The sequence below is a fragment of the Chlamydotis macqueenii genome, chromosome 2, assembly GCF_036417535.1.
Source record: "Chlamydotis macqueenii isolate bChlMac1 chromosome 2, bChlMac1.mat, whole genome shotgun sequence".
Classification (NCBI taxonomy): Eukaryota; Metazoa; Chordata; class Aves; order Otidiformes; family Otididae; genus Chlamydotis; species Chlamydotis macqueenii.
The window spans coordinates 69,960,124-69,983,757 of NC_141557.1; the positions used below are offsets into that span (position 1 = coordinate 69,960,124).

General features: G+C 43.0%; 1 protein-coding gene across 1 annotated transcript; it reads right to left on the reverse strand.

The window, feature by feature from the left end:
- Positions 1–10,342: 10,342 nt before the first annotated feature.
- SMIM13 (small integral membrane protein 13) lies at positions 10,343–22,724 on the reverse strand. The gene is made up of 2 exons (XM_086740223.1): positions 22,390–22,724; positions 10,343–14,022 (listed from the first exon to the last, which is right to left on the reverse strand). The coding sequence occupies exons 1-2, from the start codon at positions 22,463–22,465 to the stop codon at positions 13,829–13,831; spliced, it is 270 nt and encodes an 89-aa protein (XP_086596349.1). The 5' UTR covers positions 22,466–22,724; the 3' UTR covers positions 10,343–13,828.
- Between the last annotated feature and the right edge of the window lie 910 nt (positions 22,725–23,634).

Consider the following 23,634-nt stretch of genomic DNA (forward strand, 5'->3'; position numbering starts at 1 on the left):
AAATTAGGGATAAGTTTTGAGTGCAGCTCACATCATTAGCAAGGCCTGATCATGCTGGACATGCTGCCAGCCTTTGGAATAACTTAGGAGACACAAGTACATCGTTGTCCAGTCAGAAACCAAGTATTTAGCCTTACAGAGGGCATGAAATAGTCAGTCAGCAGCCTGACCTTGCAGGAGACACCTTCCCAAGGGATTACTTTGTGCTTTGAAGAGCTGCTGCGTTCAGAGTAGGGTGCTCCTCATCCCACCACCTTCCAGGGTAGGACCATCTAGGCTTGGCCTCCCAAAGGAAAAGACCAACAAGGGCAGTTTCAGGTTAAAACATCAGGGCATGGGTGGGCATGCATGCTGCTGGCTGTTGCAGAGTCCTCGTGTTCTCTTTAGCCTCACAGGGCAGCAGAAAATCCGGGGTTTTCAGTTCCGTGGCAAGAAGCAAGGAGACAGAAGCTCCTTGTGCCTCCTGATAAACCCATGCCTCTATCACAACGTGGTCTTGGCACACAGTTGCTGTGAGTTTCTGAGCAGGAGGAGCTGGAATGCTCCAAGGGAGAGGCAATGCTGAGCAGAACATGACTTTCCCATCTCTCCTGGGGTTAAATTCACAATAATAACGTCCTCAGAGGAGCTTGTGCTTCAATGCCATCCTTTCAGCAGACAGCATCGGGCTGGGCTCAACGCAGAATGGATCTGCAGTTTCCTTTCTTCTCTTTGCACCCCTCTGGGTTTAACTTGTGCACCCCCACAAGCAGAATCCACCAAGTCAATGCTCCTCATAGGAGCATCTGCCTTGTTGCTATCGACCCCTCCATCTCCATGAGTTGTCCCAGTTGCTGCCAAGGGCAAAGCCTAGTGCTGCTGTAGCTGCAATGGATTTGGCATACCTACCACCTCCCTAACAGGGGTTTCTTCTTCTCTGCAGAACACAAAGACACATAGTATCTTTTTTTGTACAAGCAGCAACTGGTTAGATCAGGCTGACTACAGCAAAAACAGAATGGGGAAGCACAAAGTATTGGGTCTCCAGGAGATGTGTAAAGCTCATCTCATCTGCAAGGCGCTGCCTCGGCTTTGTGGCACAAGCAGCCGCCGCCACAGCCGCCTCCGCACATAGAGGGCTCCCAGAAGGCTGCAGATACCGTAAGCCCAAACAAAACATCACGATTCCCTGGTTCCATGCACACTTGTGCCCACGGGGTATCAGCTTCTGTCAGCCAAGGGAGGGATGTAAAAAATCTTGCTGCTGGGTGGGGGAGTTGTCCTCGAGATAGGGGCAGGGGGCAGTTTTCTCTTTCCCTGTAATTTCCCTAAATTACAGGAAAAATAATCAGAGCTCTTTCCTTGATGCAAAGCTGCAGGAGACCAAATCCAAGAGGCCATTCGTGGTTAGCTAGCTTTATCCCGCTCAACGCCGCAGCCAGGGCTGCCCAAACCATTGCCAGGACAGCGCAATGACAACCTCCCAGAAGCATCTGCTATTTATACAAGGGCAGATTTGAGCTTGGTTGAATGAAGGTTGCAGTGAAGGACAAGCAGAAGAATCTGAAAGAGGAGAGCAGAGGGGAAGGAAGGGGAAAAAAAAAAAAGGCAAAAAAAAAAAAGCAGCCTGTTCTGGCTTTAGATTGTCTTGAGAAAGGAATCAAGGCGTATTTTAAATCTTTTTGGGCAGGTAGAAGGCTCTGTAGCATTTCCCTGTTCAGTGATTCAAGTCTGGCTTTATTCTCAGTTGAGCTCAAAGAAAAAGCTGCAAGGGTGAGTGGCCATAAACAAGCAAAAGAAAAAATGGACTTTTACTGTTTTTTTCACCCTGTTCTTTGTTTTTTCATGAAGGATGGTAGGAGTAGCCCACCCAAAAGCTTTTTATCTCAGAATGTGTTTTGAGCTGGAAACAGGTACCTGTAATTAACTTGCATTCCAGAAGGGGAGAAGTTAACTTATTTGGCTTTTCTTCATGCTGCATTTCAAAGATAAATTAATTTTTGATAAATGAGAATGAGCATGTGCATTCTGCAGTGCTTGACTTGCAGTTATTTTCGGGCCTCACTGCTCAAGACACGGCTTTTGGTTGTCCACTCGCAGATTTACTTAAGGAATGAGTGCAGCCATGCTGGCAACTTAGAATCATAGAATGGTTTCGGTTGGAAAGAACCTTTAAAGGCCATCTAGTCCAATCCCCCTACAAGGAGCAGGGACATCTCCAACTAGATCAGGTTGCTCAGAGCCCCATCCAAACTGGCCTTGAATGTTTCCAGGGATGGGGCATCCACCACCTCTCTGGGCAACCTGTGCCAGTGTTCCACCACTCTCAGTGTAAAATTATTTTTCCTAATATCTTATCTGAATCTACCTCCCTTCAAAACAGGAAGGGCTGAATCACCAAGGAAAGCTAAAGGACCTTTGTGAGATTGAACAGTACTTAATTTTGAACTAAGGGTTTCAAAATTATTTTCTGACAGTTTGCTTTATTTTACTAGTCAGAAACATTTTGAGAAAGACCTTTTTCATTTACTTTGTCCCACTTACATATGCCTCAAACCATTTATGTCTGGGTTTCCCCCCACTGCTCCCAGTATGAGGACGACACAACTGCAAACAATATGTACCCTACAGGGCGAGTACATACATCTACCTGAATGAGTTTTCACATTTTTGTTCTTCTCCTCACAGTATTTAGGAACAACTCTCCAAACTTTCTTATTCTCAATGCTTCATCTAATGACACAAGCAAAGCCTTCCATTGGCAAGAAACTGCCTGTGCAATGAACTGCAGGGGCAGCTGGCAGCTCAGGAGTAAACAGCCAGGTATCTGGGCACTGCACTCATCAGCAGTTCACTAGACTGGGAAGCATCAAGGTGCTCACAAGCTGCTCTCGTACTGCAAACCAACGCTACTACTATCAGAGAAAACACCCACTTGGAGGCCAGCATGAGATGCCAGACCATCACCGTGCAATCCATATTCCTGCAGTTGACTCATTTTCCAGCAGATGAAGCTGTCTCAGGTTGTGCTACCATGGAGGGTGATCCCACAACTCACATATTTCATATGGAGCCATTACTCCTCATCAGCTACTGATTAACGGGGCTCTGCTACAGATAACTTCTTCTGCTTCAAGTCCCATAATAAGGCAGTAGCACAGAAGCCTGGGGTATCTCTTCCACAAGAAACCAAAAGCTTTGGAGCTACCCGTCCAACCCCCTTCAGCAGAAAATGCCAGCCTCTGCTTCCAAACAAGACAAATCTCCATGCCCTGTGAACATTGCTTAGTTTCCCATCCTTTAAAAAAAACAATCAAGTAGAAAAGCAAAAAACACTGTTTTCTACCTGGCTTCCTGGCTTCTTCCATGGCTTCCTTGGGGGAGATGGCATCACAAACACCCAGGAGAGCACTTCATCAGACTCCTTTCCTCAGCAATGCTTCTTTTCCACAGACACAAAGATGAAGGCACAAGCCTTACACACGGAAAAGCCACAGCTGTGGCCCCATCACCAGCTAAGATGTATCTGTTTTTAAAGCTCATTCCATGCACACAGCAGTGAATCCTCCAGGCCTTGACTTGTCTTTAGCCCTTACACTTTAGGTAGAGAGCATAATTTAATTAAAAAAAAGGTTTTCTAAACCCTACCTTTTGCATATTAGGAACACTAACTAGCTTTTCACCACTTCCTTACATAGGTGAAAACAACTACATGGAGGGTGGGACAGTCTCACACGTGCTGATTGCAGCACAAAGCCCAAAAGCAGAGCCCAGCTCTGACCTCTGCTCAGTGTGCTGAGCATCCCAGGCAGAAACTCTTCATCAGGGTCTGTTGTGACAGAATAGAGGATAATGGTTTTAAAACAGAGGGAGGTAGATTCCGATTAGACATAAGGAAAATATTTTTTAAAATGAGAGTGGTGGAACACTGGACAGGTTGCCCAGAGAGGTGGGCATCCCAGAGGGTGCCCCATCCCTGGAAACGTTCAAGGCCAGGTTGGATGAGGCTCTGAGCAACCTGATCCAGTTGGAGATGTCCTTGCTCCTTGCATGGGGATTGGACTAGATGACTTTTAAAGGTCCCTTCCAACCCAGACCATTCTGTGATTCTAAGAACTGTGCTGTTGGAGGAGGCTGTGGTGCACGTGGCCCCATATTCTGTTTCTGACAGGGGCAGATGGGTCTGTTCAGGGTAAACTCACAAACCTGCCTCTCCCTGGTGCTTGCAATCATTGGACCAGGGCTCCTGGGAAATAGAGCCCTGCCTATACCTCTCACTACCCTATGAACTTGGGATTTGCACATGGAAGTATCCATTAGCCTATCTGCAGGTTCATGAACGTATCTTTGTGACATCCTGTGGCAGCAGGTTGCAGGTTTTTGTCACCTACTGTATGAAGCACATTTGTTTATCTACATGTGGGACATCTCAAGAAACCCGTTGCTGTGGCCACCACTGAACTACTTGGAGTTCCTAGAAAAAAAACTGTTCCTGTCATGTCCCTATACCTAGAAAGAGTGCCCTCAATCTGTTTTGTCCTCTTCCCAGAGAAGGGAGCACACACTGAACCCTGCCAGCCCCACACTCTCCTCCTCACAGCACGCTTTCTTCATTTCCCCAGGACAGGCTCACCCCACTGTCCCTTATTACTCTTGAAGCATCCTCCAGTCCTGGTTAAAGTATGGATGATGAGCACATCTCACATAACATGAACTGAGAGGAAGGGTATTGGAGAGGGGAGAAAAACTGGTGTAATTGTGTTCCCTGATGTGACGGATGGATCCTGGAGTCCTTTTCAGCAGTGGTCCCATGCCCCCAGCAGCGTTCCTGCTCCCCGTGGAGCTGCCTGCTGCCAGGCAGAGCTGTGGTGTAGGAGCCAGTGTCACCTTCAGTCCTGCTAGGTGATTACAGACACCCCAGTTTTTAATCCCAATGCATTTATTCTCAGTCATGGGTTACACAGTCTCACTGAGCACTAAGGATCATTAACATAAGGCAGGAGCCCTCCAGACCCAAACAGCAGACAGACTCTTCAGGCACACACCTGCACAGCTGGGATAAGCCTTGTTTTCCTGGCAAGCCATAAAGTCTGAAAAAAGAATTAAATTAAAAAAAAAATAAAATGCCAGCAGCTCTCTAAGTGTAACTGTTAGATCTGCTAATGGGCACTTGCTCTTACTCCTAGGTAATAAATGAGGGGCTCAAAAAAGGGAAAATAGGTTTCTCCAAAGCTTTTTGCAACGAAGTGCTTCCCTCTGTCTCCCTTAGCCCAGATGCAGAGATTCATCAGTAGGACAACTCAACAAGGCTCCCACCGTATCTATATCTCATTGCTCTTCTCAAGGATTTTCAGTGTTTAATACAAAGAAAATGTGACACAGGATCTCTGTCCCCAAGTCTAATATTAATAATGGGGGGAACATTTTAAAGTGAGTTGATCATGAGCTTTTGTTTTACCTGCTCAGGAACCAGCAGAATTTGGACCAGGTCTGGTAGGGTGGCATTTCACCTCACATCTCTGCAGTGAAGCCATGAGAAGCGTGAGGACGCGCAGCTGTGAATTGGTTTTGAAGAGATCTGGACAGCAGGCAGCTTGCCCTTGCAACTAGAGTAGGTGAAAAAAAAACCACAAACCCAAACAGTTTCTTTAAGCTGCTGTTTATAAAGTTACAATATGTTTGTAACCCTGAGACGTGAAGAAATGCTTCTTTGGTGTGTTTTGATTTGTTTGGTTTTTTTTTTTTTTTTCTTAAATAAGGTGAGAGGTAAGAAAAGCAGATCCCTCTTGGCACTTTTGAGACCTCCTTTCCCGTGGCAGATAATTTTTGAGATCCCTTTCCTTTACAAAGCAAAATCCAGCATTCCTCCCGTGCCACAGAGCGACGTGCAAGCCTCCCTAGAGACGGGATTCCATGCGTCCCGCAGCTTTTTTGCCATGAAGCATACAGCCAAACAGGGAGCAGGCCCAGCCTCTGCAAAGGAGCTGCTCTTGTACCTCCCAGCCCTAAGAAATCCCAACAGAATTACTAGAAACGGCGACAGCAAGCGCAAAGAAGCCCAACGGCGTTGGCCCTGATGGACGTTCAACGTTGCTCCTGCGAGGTGGACCATCCACCCGCAAAGCTTGAAGGCCCGCGCCATCTAGTGGTGAAAAACCAGCCCCAGTCCTCCCTTTCTACCAATCCTCGACACTAAAATCCTCCGGGGTTTCACGCTGGATCTGCACTCTGTGAGCAGTTCACCTGTTGAAGCAGCCAGTCCAAGGGCAAGCACTTTCTCCGATGCATGCCACTACTACAGGATTCAGGAGAAATGTGAGAACATCCTGGAAATCAGGATAAGGAAAGGCAAAACCAAGTCTGCCCTCAGTATCCAAATCCTTTGGAAAGTGTAAAAACTAAGGCTGCAATAAGCATCATCAGTAACACTTAAAACTTGCAATCATTAAATGAACCCCATGATTTTGGAAATAAAGAGGGTAACACAGGAAGCCAGCAGAAGACCTACAAATCACAACCATAAAGTGAAATTCCCAGCTCCCTGCCTTCTGCCTTGGCGTGCTCCCTCCGTTGCCCTGGATGAAGGATGAGCATTTTCCGATGCGGACGTACCTGCGCTGGTCATTTGCGAACATGCCCCCACCCCACTGCCAACCGGATCAACCAAAACACAGCAGATCAGTGATGTTGATCAGGCCAGTTCTGTTCCTGGAAAGACAAAAGGTCAAGTTGTGCCAGGGTCAGAAGTCACAGCAGACGCGGTTCTGTCCAGCCACCAAACCAAGAGGGCTTTAGGGAGTTATCAGCACTGAAGAAGGCAATCAGTGCTGCAGACCCAGTGTGCCCAAGCTAACCATGTCGTCTCTTGGAGCCACCTGTTTGTGCCTTGCAGACTCCACCACCCTGCACCAAGCTCAGCCTTCTCACAGCCACCCAGATCCCCAGGCAGTGTCTCCTGTTTCTTCCAGGACGTTCTCAAAGCGGAGTCCTACAGAACTTGAGGGCAGCGACTATTTACATCCTTAAAACCCAAAAAAACTGGTGCACAAGAGATGTATTTTGACACATTCTACCACAGCAAGGCCTGACATTTTTACACACCGAAAAGGCTGACGGCTGATCAGCTGGCATTGAAGGGCTGATCTGAGACACAGGAACTGCAATTAACTCAAAATAAGTAAGAAGTTCTCAGAAAGACAGAAGGCTTCTGATTAGGTCCTGAAATAAGGAGCACGGCGCTATGCTAGGACATTCAAGACTGACTGTAATAAAAATTGAGCGTTAATGCAGCCGCAGTGGTTCAGCCTAGCACGCAGTAGTAGCAAAACTTGCTTCAAGCCGGAGCCAGTGTTCTTTGTGAACAAACATATTTGGTGACAGGAGGCGTTCAGCTCCCCGTACATGATCTTAAAATACTCCAGCACAGAGGAGAGGAAATTGGTACGACGTACGGCAAGCTATCCTCCTCTGCAGTGGTTCTGAGGATGCAGGGTACACATACCTTCTCGTTTGGAAACTCAGCAGTCGTCTGCATAGAAGGCTGGGAGCTTTAATGGGGTGGGGTGGAAGTCAGCTGCGTGAATTGTGCGGCACACACAGACCCAGGCATGAGGGAATCACAGGTAAGTACCCCCTGTCCACAGCTCCCTGATACAGGACACCTTCTTCTTACCCTCCTGAGTTCAAGTACGCTGCCAGCATTCAGGATGACTCCCTGTGGCAGCACACACAAAGCACGCTAGCAGAGGGAGGTACACTACAAACGATATGCACAAAACAGTTGGACAATGACCCCAAAGTGACCATATTACGGCCCCATCCCATCCTCCCCTAGGTATTAGGGTCCCTTTGCTACCAAAGTTAAAGGAATATTATTGAGTGCACCCTCAACAAGTTCACCGATGACACCAAGCTGTGTGGTGTGGTCAACACGCTGGAGGGAAAGGATGCCATCCAGAGGGAATTTGACAGGCTGGAGAGGTGGGCCCATACAAACTTCATGAAATTCAACAAGGCCAAGTGCAAGGTCCTGTAACTGGGTCAGGGCCATCCCAAGCACAAATACATGGTGGGCAGAGAGTGGATAGAGCAGCCCTGAGGAGAAGGCCTTGGGGGTACTGGTGAACAAGAAGCTCAACGTGAGCTATTAACGTGTGCTTGCAGACCGGAAAGCCAACCACATTCTGGGCTGCATCAAAGAAGCATGGCCAGCAGGTTGAGGGAAGTGATTCTCCCCCTCTACTCTGCTCTTGTGAGACCCCACCTGGAGTACTGCATCCAGCTATGAGCCCCCAACATAAGAAGGACATGGACCTGTTGGAGTGAGTCCAGAGGAGGACCACAAAGATGATCAGAGAGCTGGAGCACCTCTCCTATGAGGACAGGCTGAGAGTTGGGGCTGTTCAGCCTGCAGAAGAGAAGGCTCTAAGGAGACCTTATAGTGGCTTTGCAGTACTTAAAGGGGGCCTACAGGAAAGACAGGGAGAAAATTTTCAGCAGGCCCTGTTGTGAAAGGATGAGGGGCAAACGTTTTAAAATAGGAGGTAGATGTAGACTAGGTATAACGAAAAAAATTTTTACACTGAGGGTGGTGGAGCACTGGCACAGGTTGCCCAGAGAGGTGGTGGAGGCCCCATCCCTGGAAACATTCAAGGCCAGGCTGGATGAGGCTCTGAGCAACCTGATCTAGTCAGGGATGTCCCTGCTCCTTGCAGGGGGGTTGGACTAGATGACCTTTAATGGTCCCTTCCAACCCAAACCATTCCATGATTCTATGATTAGTATTATCCATTTCCTATTGTGGAAGCTGAAAAGACCTGTGACTACAAATGCAGGAAAATAAAGCCTAAGATGTATTTCATCTCAGTGTCCCCATTGGTAAAACCCAGGATGTTAGTCTTGGTTTGCGCTCTACCGATGAGAGGTTTCCTGTCTGTAAGAGACTTCTCCCCAACATTTACATAGCTGTAGCTCCTCCAAAGGTGACTATACCCCAAGAGCTGTCGGACATCAACACTAGTTAGTTCTGTTCAATCCGTGATGCTCCTCTGTCCCCCCACAGGTTCATCTTGCTATTCCTTGTGCCTGAAGTAGAGTCCAACATCGCTACACATCGACGTAAGCCCTAGACTGGATGCAAACCCTTCTCACAGGCAGTCTACAAAGCAGCATGAAAAAGCCTCCATTCTATCCATCTTTCAGAGAAAATGCTTTATTGATTATAAACACCCACCAGGATAACAGAGATGGTCAAAACAAAAGCTTCTGGCCTACATGAAGAATACATCTAATATATGTCTTAAAGGTTTAATATAAAACCCAGCATATTTACACTGAAACTTCCAGTGTAATCTCACATAAAAAAAATCTTCATATAAGTATTACTCAAGCAAGATGGAAGATTGCTTGTGTTTTACAAAGACTGTGTATTTTAATTGTGTAGAAACAAGGCCACAGGAGACTCTAACAGCCAACAAGTGCCCGTGGGGAAGGAGCAGTATCAGTAAAAACAGCCTTTGGTCAAATTTGGGGCAGAGCAAAGCTGTACAATGGCACTTTTATTCATTCCACTGGAGCAGACCATTAAGTGTTTCTTTGGGATCGGTACCAAAGTAGAAAAGCAAGCCTTTTATAAGCACCTGACACCAGTAGTCCATCACCAATTATTCCCACTTGTATTAGCCCTCCAAACACACCCCCTCACATACAACTCAAACTTTCTGAAGTCAAAAGACCCAAGTGCTAAAGTTACATAATGCCACAGCATTTTACTGCACTCAGTAGTGTGTTTTTACAAGTGGGAAGAATAGAACAATAGCAAAATAGTTCATTCTCTCAAGATTAAAGAGATTTTATACCTTTTTTTCCTTCCAAAATCTTCTTTTAATCTCTTATTTTTCAATAAAAGAACCCAAAATTCAATTTACGAATTTTGCTTAACAGAAGCAGTCAGGGATGAAGCACACTCTCATTTCCTTTTCCTTCTCTTCATTTCTAAACTAGAAAAACTTCCTACTTTACAACACAGTTACCTTTAGATAAACTACAAAGTCTACAACCATTCTTAAAAGTATCAAGAACAAAGGAGGCAGGAGGTGGTTTGATTTTTGTTGGGTTTGTTTTGCTTTAATTGCTAGAATGAAATTACAACTTTCACAGATAAGGCAGAAAAAAAAACACCTTTAATAACTATGGCTCTACGAGATATACACTAACCTTTTCTTTAAGATTAATTCATCAGTAGGTATTACACCAGCTAGATTTTTGACAAGTCTTCTTTTGTAGTGTTGTACACTCAAACAAGTCTTACTCTGCAGGAAAAATCCCATTCAAAAAAAAAGCCAAAAAACCACTTGGGAAAATATTCATATCAAGTCTGGTTACTTTATTTTTCATCTGTGCAGTCAGTTAAAAAGAACAGTTAATGATGAAAACAGACAACCACAGAAGCTTTAGGTACAGTATCGTAACACTGAAGAAGCAAATGACCACATTGAACACATTCTTGATGCCGGTAATTTCCAAATGAAACAGAAGTACATACACAGGTCTAGTTCAGTGTAAAACCTGATATTAAGCAGCAAGTTGCTCACAAATTGCAGCCCAGTATATGGCATTCACTGCAAATAGCTACAGCAGCAGTGCTCAGTGGATGAACTGCATAGAATTAGCCTCATGGGCAAACGTTCAATCACCATGAAAATAACCTTAGTGGCTCCCTAACAGGTCTCAACTATGCAATTCAGCATGAACAAAATTGTTTACACTCCTCAAATTTTAGCAATAGCTTTCATATTTTTTTCCACCAGTCTACATTGTGTTTGTTCCAGCCTTCATTACAGTACCTGCTTTCAATTAACTGTCACATACAACGTAGGTAATTACTGCTTATTCAAAGTTACACAGCCCCTGCAACAAAGGTGATATGACTATATTTAAAATAAGAACCCATAATACATTCAAGAGAATGGCTGCAACAATAAGGCAATAAACAGTTTTAAAACCAGATTCTGTTAAACAAAACAAGACCAACTGTGTAATCTGTTGCCTTCATAAAGTTTCAGACTTGAACAGGTCAACTCAAAGTTAAGTGCTTACCCACCAGTAACATGTCACAAGTACATCGGTAAAAATATTCAAAGACATGAGTATATTGGACTGCCAGCAATCACAACCCAGGTCTTATCACAAGCACGCTTTCACACATACAGCTTTGCTTTTACAGGTTTGCCTGAAGTGCCAAGATTTTACTACAGACTCCTTCAGGAAAAGCTATGCACTGACAGAAGACATCAGCATTCCAAAATTCTTCCAAATCACATAAGTCTTTAATTATCTTATTAGTAGCAGGCCAAAGTTATACACTAGGCAGACAGCATTATTGGCAGCTATGCCACAGCAACATTAAAAAAATAGCATCTGCTGTTAAAAAAAAAAAAAACAAAGAGACTGAAAATAACTTTGGGGAGTGAAATGTACACCTACATACAGCAGGGAGGGGAGTGGGAAGTTGTTTGGCTAGAGCAGATGAGCTACCCCGAGGTTCCACGTCCATCTTATTGCATATTTGATCAGTGTCAGCATTCAAACCCACATGAATTTTTCCTTCATTAATTTGCTCCAGAGTCTTGATTCTTGCACCCTTTAGAGCTACCCTGACTAGCTACGTATATTGCTGTAACTTCAGATTTCCTCACAGCTACTAGAAGCAGAAACTGAGTTCACTATTACTTATCTCAGCTGGGGGTACTACAAGCATCAGCTTTTTGCCATCTTCTGTGCACTAAAGTCTAGGTAAAAGTGAAGTGCAGAGGAGTGCCAATATCCTACGTCAGTATAAAAAAAAATTATTTATTTGTAAGCCTATATTAGCAAAGTTCATGACAAAGATGCTTCTTAAGAAAAGTGCACCAATACTTGGTTAGCACTGCTAAACTGAAAGCCTCATCATGTGAAAAGACATACAGACACAAGAATATTGTGACATTTAAGTTGTGGAAGGCAAACAACTGAAAGTAGCAGAGAATGGAATCTGATTGCTTTTGCTCAGTTTGAATAAACAGGAATTTTACTAATAAAAAAAAAAAAACACCACAAAAAACCCCACATCATTAGGTATTCCCTTGCCAGCAGATAGGACAGAGGAAGGCGACAATCAATATTTCTACATGTGTTTAAAAGATATGTGCACAGCACTGCCTAATCATGCTTGAAAATGTAACCCTGTAATACAAAGCATGCTTACACACACATGCTAGTAAACAAAACAAAGACTTCTAGGCTCCAAAGGAAGGTCAGGGCTGATCTTACATATTTTAATACTGAAAGATTCAAATCATTTTATGAAGTGAATGCTCTCATTAGCTTTTGAACAGTATTCACAGATGACAAATTAAAACATAAAGGCACTAACAGAGTGCTGTTTTCCCAGATGCAGGCCTACTTGATGAAAAAAAGCTAAGTGTTGCTGGTTTTAGCCATATAAACAAAACAAATCACTAGTTTCGGAAGCCATAGGTTTAAACTTCTTAACAGCTCAAAGTACAAGACCAATTTTGTAGTCCCATTTAATATTTTTTTTATACAGGGAACAATGATGCAAACACTACCACATAAGCAAGTTTTGAGAGAAAAATGAAGCTGTTCATGACAGGACACGTTGGTAGTTCTCTCTTACACATGTCAGAGGTGGTACATGCATGTTCCTCATCTTTCAAAGACCTCATGCATCAGTCTTCAGAGTTGCCACGTAAACGGAAGTGGAGCGCTTCATTCTGAAGTGCAGTGTCAAAACAGCTGTATAACTCATTCTCAAAGAAAACAGGAGCAACTGCATATTACCAGTAAAAATCACTAAGTCCTCCAGCAAACATGAGGTACCAAATTCATTGCTATAACACTATCAAAGTGTTAAAGCGATGTCTACCAAATTGGTCAGAATGCCTTAACTGGTTCCAGGAAAGAAGTTACATCAGGTACCACATACCCGACGCAAAGGTGTACAAAGTGAACTAGAGAAGTGCTTAGTATCCAAAAGTCAAAGGTAACACTTGAGAATACTAAACAGTAAGTGCATAACCTAGGCACCTTCCCCTCTCCAACACAAGTTGGACTTAGACTAAAAGGTTCAGGAGAAACGTACAGAAACCTAGCAGGACTGTTTAACCTGTAACCCTTCTTACGTCAAAACCAAGAAAACAGGTCTTACCACCTGATTCCTTTTTTTGCTTTGTTTTTTTTTTTAAAGGAGATAAAAGCCTCCAAATCATGTGCATTTAATATTGATTTTTCATATTTCATTTATACTTTATATATATAAGAACATAACTAAAATCTTGCTTTAGAATACTTTCTAAAGCAGGATATTCTTTCAACTGTTTTTCAAGTTCACATGCATTCTCAAAGTTGAAGAAAAAAATATATATATTCATATATAGCTAAGGAAATAAAACTCAATCTCACTATATGTAGTTACAGTGCTGTAAAGAAAAAATAATTTAGAAGCCATTTCAATTCTGAAGTGTCTACTGTGTTCAGACTAATGCAAAGGCTAAGCCTATGGTCCAGGACCTGGTTTTAATCTGTCTGCAGAGATAGGAGCTACAGCAGCTCATCATTTTTGCCATGGAGATTTCTCTCCACCCTTCCTTTCTTTCAGTATTCTATGACTTGCTGCTGAAGCCCTCCCTGAACCTCTACCGAAGTAGCATATATTGGTAGTTTAGAAGTAAAGGTCCACAGGTATTACTATTACCTCTCAAGTCAGTTTTTCAGTAAGATCAGACCACTGAACAACACAGTGCAGAGGTGCTTAACCATTCATAGTTAGTCAGAACTTCAACGGAATACTTTAAGTTGTGTCTTCTGTAGGCGCCCTTCGCTGTCGAGCAGATTTCTGTCTACCTCTGTGAGGCGAGGGTGGAGTCTCCTGTTCAGCTTCAGTCTCTGAAGGCTCGTTGTCTCCCTGCTGGGACCCCGTATCTCCTATCAATTCTCTCAGGAATTTGAACTTAGACAAAAACAACTGCCAGACCACGTACCAGCCTGCAGGAGAAAGAAAGAAGGTACTGCTCAGTTACTTCATACAAATTGATAGTCAGCTCTCAGGCAAACTGTACCAGAAAAGTGAGGAAAAAAAATTCATCCATCTCCCATCCTCCGATTGCCAACTCTCAACCTCAACATCTCTCTGCAACACATCCACTCCTTTCTACAGTCCTGTAAATACCAGTTTGACTTAATAAATAAAGTTTGTCCTCATCCAGAAGCAAACATTTATGCTGCAGGCAAGGACCTACACATTCCGAATTGTACTGCCGCAGCAAGCAGTAGGTAAGTGATCACCATTGCACACATAAGGGTCTTAACTGTCAGGAGAAAAGCAATTTCTTTGCTTATACCTAAAACAAGAAGTCATGATTCATTACACAGGCACTGCAAAATGCTAGCACTAGGGTTTTGACTCTCACTCAGAAAACACATCATTCTGAAAATCACATTTTAAAAGCTTCATTACATAATCACTATTAAGCACACTTGCAGAGATCTTGAAATTAATACAATGTTTTATAATAAATCCTATTCTGAAATGCACAAGGTCTTCCTTCTCATGTTCACTACTATAAGACCACATCCCCCAAATTCAAGGTGTTCCCTTACCATGCCCAAATCCCATTAAAATAAAACTAAATTTCAGTGCTAAATTTGTGTTCAGCTCCTCTGCTAAAATGCTCCCAGTCCCAAAACTATGCATGTAAAGAGTCGAGATGGTCATGTTTCTAGAATATGTCTTGAAAAATATTTAAAATCCAGCTCCTCAAGTGTTTCTATAACAGGTAGCTAAGGAACTTAAAAAACCAAATATATCTAAACCTAAACCAGAATCTTCCTTTTAAAAGGTCTCCCTTATCTAAGCATTTAAGTCAAGAGAGGCTGCAGTTTTACCCAGTTGAGAACTGGGTATTCCCTTCCCTCTAGCTGACCAGTGAAGTTTCATCATCCATAAAATAGGAATGTAACTTGCCTGTGAAATACAGTTAAGCAGCATAAACTTTAAACAGCTATTTGAAAACATATGCTATATAAACATCATTCGCAACACCAGAAACCATCTTGTGGAGAGCTGTAAATTAATACTCCCAGTCTCTGTTCAGAAGGTCTGGCTAGCTATTCAAGCCTATTAAGAGCCCTATTTTATAGAGTTAGGGAAACCCACCCTCCCGATTACACTGCTATCAGCAGAAAGACTTCCAAGCGTGGACAACAGAGTTGTATTAGGGAAGGAGAAGAACACCAATAAGCGGCACTTGTGTAACCACAGCACCACTATTTTTCTTCCTCTTCTGTAATCAGTCACACCAATATGAGCAGGCCGTTGCTTAGGACGAAACAAGATCCCACCCTTCCGCTCCTCCCTCCTAGAATACTTTTCACATCCTGCAGATTTCTAATTTCCATAACTTCTTTGCTGCTGAGGAAAGTTGGAAGAAAGCTTTTATATGACCTTTTATGACCTAAATTAACTCCAAAGCCTACACCGATACTTTTTTCCATTAATACCTAAACCTTTAAATGACTTGTGATTAAATTGAATCTGATCTCTCACAAATGCATTAAATCCTCCCCGCACCTAGAAAAAAAAAAGCCTCAGTGGCAGCTGTCTGGTTTTGGTATCTTTTTTTTTTTCTTTCAGACCTACAAGTACATACTGAAGTAGCAGCTTCTTGAAAGTTGTTTCTATTGAGGAGTTGATCTCTGGGACCTTCAATGTTTCATGCATTCTGAAGACCATAAACCAATCCATTCTTCTTGTGAATCTAAACATCATTAGAAGTAATAAAATTTCCAAAAGCCACGCTCATTTCTATTCCACATGGGAAAGAAAATGCATTAGATATTCCAAGTAAATATAGGACACTTGCAAGAAAGTGAGACCTAAGCAGAATATTACAAGACATTTAAAAATGCCTTCAACTCCCCAGTTTGTTGACAGAGATAAAATTTTAGACACTAGACTTAGAAGCACATGAAAAGCATGCGGTACATTCTACTAAATCCACTTCAGCATACGAGCGTGTGTTTGGGGCGGAACTCTCAGACACAAGTTGCGCGGTTGTTTCTTTGCACAGTTGTCTCTTCTTGCAGACGATTTAGGTACGAACCTGCAAAGTGAATGGCTCTGAAACAGACACACTACTTCCAGAGAACACCATGGAGGATGAAGGGGAGAGGAAGAGCCAAAAATATTCAGGGCCTTCCTAGAAGTGTTACAGGGCACTTCATAGAAGCATGACTTGAATGTATTTGGTGTAAATAAATACTCCACTAAGGGAGGTATTTTAACTTAGGCTAGGTGAAGCAGACCACGTGCTGCTTCTATCACTGGAAACAGGCCACTTAACACTCAGAATTACTATTAGGGGCAGGGATGGGGTAGGAAATTCTAAAGAACATTCACAGTTCATTCTCAGACACTCTCAGGAAAAGCAGCATTATTTTTTTACCATGTTTTGTTTGAGTTAGAGCACAATGGTCTGAGTATCCAAAATATCAAGTACCATAAACAGACTTCAGAGCTCTCTACCTCAAGACTGCAAACAAAACAGAGTAAATAAACAGCCAACAAGACTGGTTATAGTTCACAAAGCACCAGACCAGTGATAGTAGCCAGGTGAAACAAATTACAATGCAGGGCACTGAAAAGAAAATTACAACAGGCTCAGCCAATTATAATAGTGGGAGGGTAGCCAGGCTTAAAAACTATAGTTTCAAAACCTCACAAGATCTCCCAGTCTGTACCAGAGACATTTAGGTATACGGTAATCTAAGTAGAAAGATTTCCTTCTTTCACTTGCTCTAGTTACAGGGCCAGCTTGGATGGGAAGTTAAAAAAAAAAAAAATAATAAAAAAAAAATCCTCAAAACAAACACACTTGGCTGAATCAAGTTTAAGACTGCCTCTTCAGCTGAGACTCCCTGTTGCCTGACTGTTACTAAACACTTTAAGAATTTATTTGGAAATAACCAGACTACTGAAGAACAAGTTTTTCTGGATAAGAGAAACTCTCTCCAGCAACTATATCAACTAAATACACTATTAAAAAATCACCACACATAGAGACAAAGCCTGGAGGCATTCACAGTACAGAGTTACTTCTGAATCAGAAGACGATGCATTTTCTATTAATTTTACAGCCTCCTAAGAGCATTGCAAAATGGTAACACCCAGCATCATGCCATACTGAAGAACTATGTTACATAACAGTGTATTTTTAAAGATAAAGTAATTGCAAAGTAATTAAAAAAACCCAAACAAACAACTAGTATTTCTGTGCATTCTTGTCTTTATGCAGCTTAGTTTCACTTTGTAACTATTTTGCTGTAGAACTCTTCCTGGACAGGTAATTGACACCAGTTTGCATCTCAAGTGCTTCCACTTTGTTCAGGTAAGCCACTCTCAAAGAAGTCCTACTGGTTTAACTTTACCACACACGAGATTTTGGATTTGAATCAGTCTTCCATTGCTTGCTTTATTTTCTTTAGCCATCTTATTTACCTTTCCAAATAATTCTTAGCTCAATCGAATCTGTAGAAGTCAAATAGCATATCCACAATGTATCTTCAGCAAGCAAGCAGGGATGACATGCAGACTACAATCTCTATAATATTTCTACATTAATTGGTGAAAGAAGATGCCTCTCAAAGGGGTAAGTCAGGTCCAAAAGGGCATCACAGCAATTCAAAGCCAGAGCTCCAGCTCTTGATGGAGCAGATACCTGAATTCAGAGAGAGTTGAGAAATCCTGTCTACCAGAAACAGTATTTTGCATTTAAGCAAAAAAAACCACAGCTCCCAGCTCCCAGCCTCAACAGAATTTAGCACTCACTGAAAGCTGGAAGCCACTGTCTCACTTAAAATGCCACAGCCACGTGCCATCCAAAGACATTTAAGCCACATTTGGCATTGTGCAATCAGCACGTCAACCCCTCTTATAAATCACGATACAATGTCTTTGTGAAGATGGGATCATGAGTCAAAGCCTCTTCTACTGACTCATACACAGATGTATGTAACATCTATGTAATATCAGGACCTTAAACAGTTTTTATGATTTGACTACGTTTCATTAAAGCTACCTTTTCTGCTATTTCCCACATCAGCTCTTAGTTCTTTGTAAAGGGGAAGGAAACAAAGTGATCCAACTACAATGTTACTCTCCCTCAAAAGATGAGGTGTACAAGTCTCAAGTCCATGTATTTTCTTTCACCTTATACTGGCTTCTACACAAAAGCTAGCAGAACAAGAGTTTTCTTTATTGTAGCACAAAACAAAAAAAAAAAAAAACCAAGGGCATGCTAGGGTAAAGTAACCAGATTTTTCTTAAGTGAAACCCAAATTAAACCAAGCAAGGCAGGAAGGTGATGCAGTAATGGTACAGGACAGAGTCTGAAGATCTGGCTTTAGTTTCTGACCCTATTACAGGCTTCCTGTTCAGTCTTGCAAGATCACTTTACCTCTGTGTCCCTACTGACTTGAGAATAGGATGCTACTACTCTAGCACATGAAGACTAATTTAGAACTGGGTTATTACCGAGGTGAATGTTGCCTGTATTCAAATGCTGAAGTGTCCATCACACAAGATCTTAACCAGCTATAGCTGAAAAAAAAAAAAAAAAAAAAGGAGCACAGAGCTCTAGATGCTAGCTTGAGACTTGGGAGAATACGGCTTTACATCAGATTTCTTCTGTGACCCCGGACAAATCACTTAAATGCTGCATCATTTTTAAGACGTAGATAATATACTGCCTTAGTGGATAGCTTTGCTATGGAGAAGATCAAACTGAAGGAAGCATACACTACTCTGATACTGGAATAACAGAAGACATCAGGTAACATGATGCTTGGTTCTGCATGGCTCCTTAAACCTGGTCCCATTTCATGGGACACGCCACCACTGACTGCTTGCTGACTGATAGCAAGAAAACTCGTTCTCTTCCAGTCTCCCATTTATAACAATTCCAAAACTCAACTTCAAACTAAAAAGCTATCATCTCTATTGCTGCTCTAACCAAGAATGACCCTCCTGACTTCTTGAAGTATTTTCACAAGATTCATTCATTTAAGATAGTTACAAAACTGTTTAAACAAAGCAGTAAAGAGAAGTTATTCAGGTAGAATTTAGGGCTTAAATGTTTTCCCATCTGCAACTGAATTCAGACTTGTGAAGCAAGCCACATACTTGTTTCAACACTTTGATTTAAATGATTTTTGTTTTAAGGTCATGTCTCTCAAACCACATCTCATCAGCCTCTCTTGCCAAATGAGATGAACACTTCCATCTGTTCCACTGAAGGCACTCCTGCAATGTCACGTGGCTCCATGCGTTACTACATCGGGAAAATGAAACAAGTACACAGAGGTAAGCAGTACAACAGTTCACCTCGGCCGGTATTTTATCTTATCCTACCATCCTTGACTATGCATGAATTCCTCCCATCTGCAGAGGAACACAGAATACACACAAGCAGCAATGAGGCTATCAGAGAGAAACCAGAGAAAGGACATCAGAAAAGGTGGGAATAAAAAAGTGGAAGCAAGTCACCTTAGTCTCACTTCTAAAAGAGCAACTGAAAATTGTTATGTTTACAGTCCCTCAATGGTTTCTATGTCAGATGTGACCAGCTTACAAATAGAGAAGCTGCAAGCCTTCCATGCTTCCTAACAAATTCAGATTAACATTGAAAGTAGCAGTTGCAAGCATCCAGAAATGTTTAAAAGAAAAAGAAATCAGGTCATTATTCAAAGCACTTTTATAGACATAAATGCCTAACTCAGGCATAAACACTTGCTTTTCACATGGCTGAAGAACTGGTCCAAATAACTTCTGATAGTTTGTGCTTTGAATTTTGTCTTCTCACGTTAGAAAAATGATAACAATTTTTCCCCATTATTTAAGTTTTGATAGCACTTATCACATCATATTTGTGATAAGCAGTAGAAATGCACATGCTCCTAGGATGCCTCCTGGGTAATCAAGTCTACTGTTCTCTGCAAGCACTCACACCACCAGTCCTTTTATAAGCTACTCAAAATCCAAGTTGCAGCTCTATAGGCTCTTGGCCCTATAAGCCCTTTTCATAAGGCTGTTTCAACACCTCTCATCAAATGGATGTAAAATATTCTTATCATCAGATTAAGCTTACTCTAGATTATATCCAGCCATTCTTGTGTCAGGTTTGTCCATTAATTTTTATGTCTCACTGGCTGGCATTTACTCGTCTCCTGTCACACACAGCACTCAGTCTCCCTGGGAGTCTTAACGGGCTGTAAAGAAGAGTCCTGTAGGTAAGCAGGTGAATAAGAAATTGCCTATCACTGACATAGATAAACAATTACATTGGAAGTAGCTTGTACCCAGTTTTTTTCCAGTATTGGTCTTGAAACTGTTTTCCTTGAATATGTTTCCACTAATAATGATGGCACAAGAGCTAGAGGTGTATCAATATTAATCAACAAATGCTGTATGATGGAAAAAGTCATTACAAATACTGTAAGTCATTATCAAATCCTACTGAGTCACTCCTAATAGGGTAACAATTCCAATCTTCCCCAAAAAAAACAATGAACATGCCAGCTTCCCTTGTTCAATACTTCGGAAATCTAGGTGACTTTTAGCAATCATTTTATAAGCTCTGATACTGTTGCAAGTAAAATACAACGAAGGATTGTAACAGAACTCTAAACTGCTAAGTACTTGTAAGACACTTAAAAATAAAGTCATTTACTAATTATTTTTGCTTTTTTTAAGGAAGAAAGCACCAGAGATGCTTAAGTTAGCAGACAAAGTTAAAGATATCTTTAGCATTTCAATTCCATTTGTCACATACAGACAAAAGCAGAAAGGCCTGGATAAAATGATCCTTGTTTCTGATTTTGGACAGCACACCGCAAAATCATTTTAATCTTTCTGCAAGAGAGTAAGCAAAGGTCTCATATGCATACTCTGAAAACACAAAAATCCTTGCAAGTACCACATTTAATCTTCTAAAAAATGAAAAGTGGCCAGACAACACCTAATAAGCACGTTTCCTCCAGTCATCTATGTTCCAGGCTAGACAGGTCTAACCTATTCAGAATTTCTTCATGTAGAAATCATTACATAGCTCTCACCATCCTACCTTTTTTGAAAGAAATTAGGATTTTTTTTTTTTTTCAAATGAAGTAATACACTTAAATAAGAAAACAGACTGTTTGAGACACAGGCACATGGTAGATTCCTATAGCAATATAATGACATTTTCTAAACTTCTAATGTTTTGATTTGCCTATTTGCTTGCTACAAAGCATTAAACAGACATTTTGGATAAATGCTTACAATTACTGCAGCTAATCCTTGCTCTGGGGTACTAAGAGCTCAGTTTGAAGCCATTATATTTTCCCACATAAATTATGTATGCGTATAGTTCACACTTTTTATGTGCATTACTCCATACACGTTAATACTGGATTCCACCTCCCATTTTATTATCCAGTCCCTTGATATTGCATAATCTTTTCACAATGTTTTGCTGGTTTAACCATAATTAAAAATTTTATTTTATTTTCTTTTTTTTAGTATTGCATGTCAGGACTCTTCACTTCACTCCCTTGGTTTTCACAAATCACTTATAAACCCACCTGGCATTTGCTTTTTATCTCACAAGCCTTTCACCACAGGCTATGGCATAGTTTGAGTTTGGTGGTGGTGTTTTTTTGTGGTTGTATTTCTTTAGAGTTCTAAGTTCAGCATATTGGTCTCAACACCCACACGCACTACACTGCCAATTCCTTCCAAGAACTCCAACAGACCTGCAAGTCATGCCTCCCATTGAAATAATCCTTCTCTCTGCATTAAAAAAAAAAAAAAAACCAAAAAAAAAAACCGCAAATCTTGGATCCACATCAGGAAAAAAAAAAAAGACCTCCTCGTAAGAGCTGCTCTCAGTCTAGTCTAGCAGACATCAAAAACTGAGGGGCACCAGTAGGAAGTTTACTTCTGCCATTCACTGGCACTTCAGACCCGTACAGAAGCTACACAGAGTGACTGCTCAGCAGCCCGTTCACTAAAAAAACTCTCAGCTTCAGATTCAGAGTCGTCAAATTAAGCTCTGGAAGCATTTCAAGACTCAAAATTATCTGGAAATACAGAGCAGGGGTGGCTGTGAACCCCACACGCTACCCCACACCGCAGGGCATGGTGCCCTTTCATTTCCTTCAGTCCGAGCAAAGAGGAACCACCAGAGATTTAGAAGGCGGGCTGGAGGGTGGGAGAGGGTGTGATGACGGGGGGCAGGGGCACCGCAGATGGAAGCCAGGCCGCCCCCTCCAGCACCCCCTCGCCCCCCGCCGCCGAAGGGAGCGGGCGGGACTCACCGCACAGCATGAAGAGCAGCACGCAGGCCAGGGTGGCCACGATCACCACCAAGGTCAGCCCGATGCTCTGCCACATGGCGCCGGGGGTCCTTTCCCTGAAGACGCCTCCCCGCCACCGGCGGCCGTCGGGGCCCGCTCAGCCCTGCGGGGAGGGGCGGTGGGCGCCCGGCCCGGGGCTGAGGAGAAGGCAAAGGCCCGCCGGCGGCTACCGGGAGGAGGAGGCCGCGCCTCGCATGGCTGCCCGCTACCCCCGGGGAAGGGAGGGGGCGGCTCCGCGGCCTAGCCGGGAGGAGGAGAGGAGCCGAGAAGACCCGGGCTGAGCCGGCGGCGGCAGCAGCACCAACCCCGTCTCCACCCGGCGTGAAGATCGGCGATGAGAGGCAAGGCGGGGCCTCAAGCGCGTCTGTGCTGACGCCCGGTGGCGCGCGGTGGATGCTGGGAGTTGTAGTTCGCCCCCCATCGCCCAGAGGGGGAAGGCGAAACGGCGCCCAGAGGCCGAGGTGGCCGTTGCCCCTCAACCCCCGGGGGGCCGAGGAAGGGCTCTCCGCCGGTCCCTCGGTAGGGCGCTGAAGGCAGGGCTGCACACAGGGTGGGCTGGGCGGGTGCCTGGCCAGGGATCGTGGCCTGTAATGGTTGCTTGAGGCAGACGGGAGCAGCCGGTGTGGTAAAACAGATTTCTTCCGTGCAGTGCTTTAGGTCTCTCCTAAGGATGGAGCAACCTCATCTCCGGTTCCTCTTTTTCCCTCTTGTCACTGCTGCCCTTGCTCCCCATTGTTTGATCGATAAGGGGACAGCAGGGCTAGCAGGCCTCAGCCAACCCAACGTTTTCACATCTGCGTCACCCCAGTGCGGTTCGAATTCCACATGGCCTTGGCTCTTGCCCTCTGTTGACGTGGTAGCGATACATCAAAGCTGGTCATTTCCTCTTAAGAGAAATCTGAGGAAATAACACCTTCCAGGAATCGTGAGATAAGTGTGAGATAATCTTGAGTCTGATATGGACTTCGCCTTTAGCACCGGAATAAGGTTATAACTTTCCTTTGTAGTGTAAGAAGTGCTGGTTAATGTTTCTAGAACTACTGAAAATGCGTGTGTTTAAGTCCGCTACTACAAAAGCCTAATTTCTCATGAAGGTGTAACCATTTCAGTGAGACATAGGAGAAAGCTAATCCAGTTCTCCTTTATGTTTCTTTAATGTGTTATTTACCTTCACTTAAAAGGGGACATTTTAAAAATTCTTACTGT

Bases quoted from the DNA above. Each gene is read 5' to 3' on its own strand.
- SMIM13 (XM_086740223.1), bottom strand. From the start codon at position 22,465: ATGTGGCAGAGCATCGGGCTGACCTTGGTGGTGATCGTGGCCACCCTG. The intron at 14,023-22,389 runs GTGAGTCCCGCC...TTTCTCCTGCAG, and splicing joins GCTGCTCTTCATGCTGTGCG to GCTGGTACGTGGTCTGGCAG.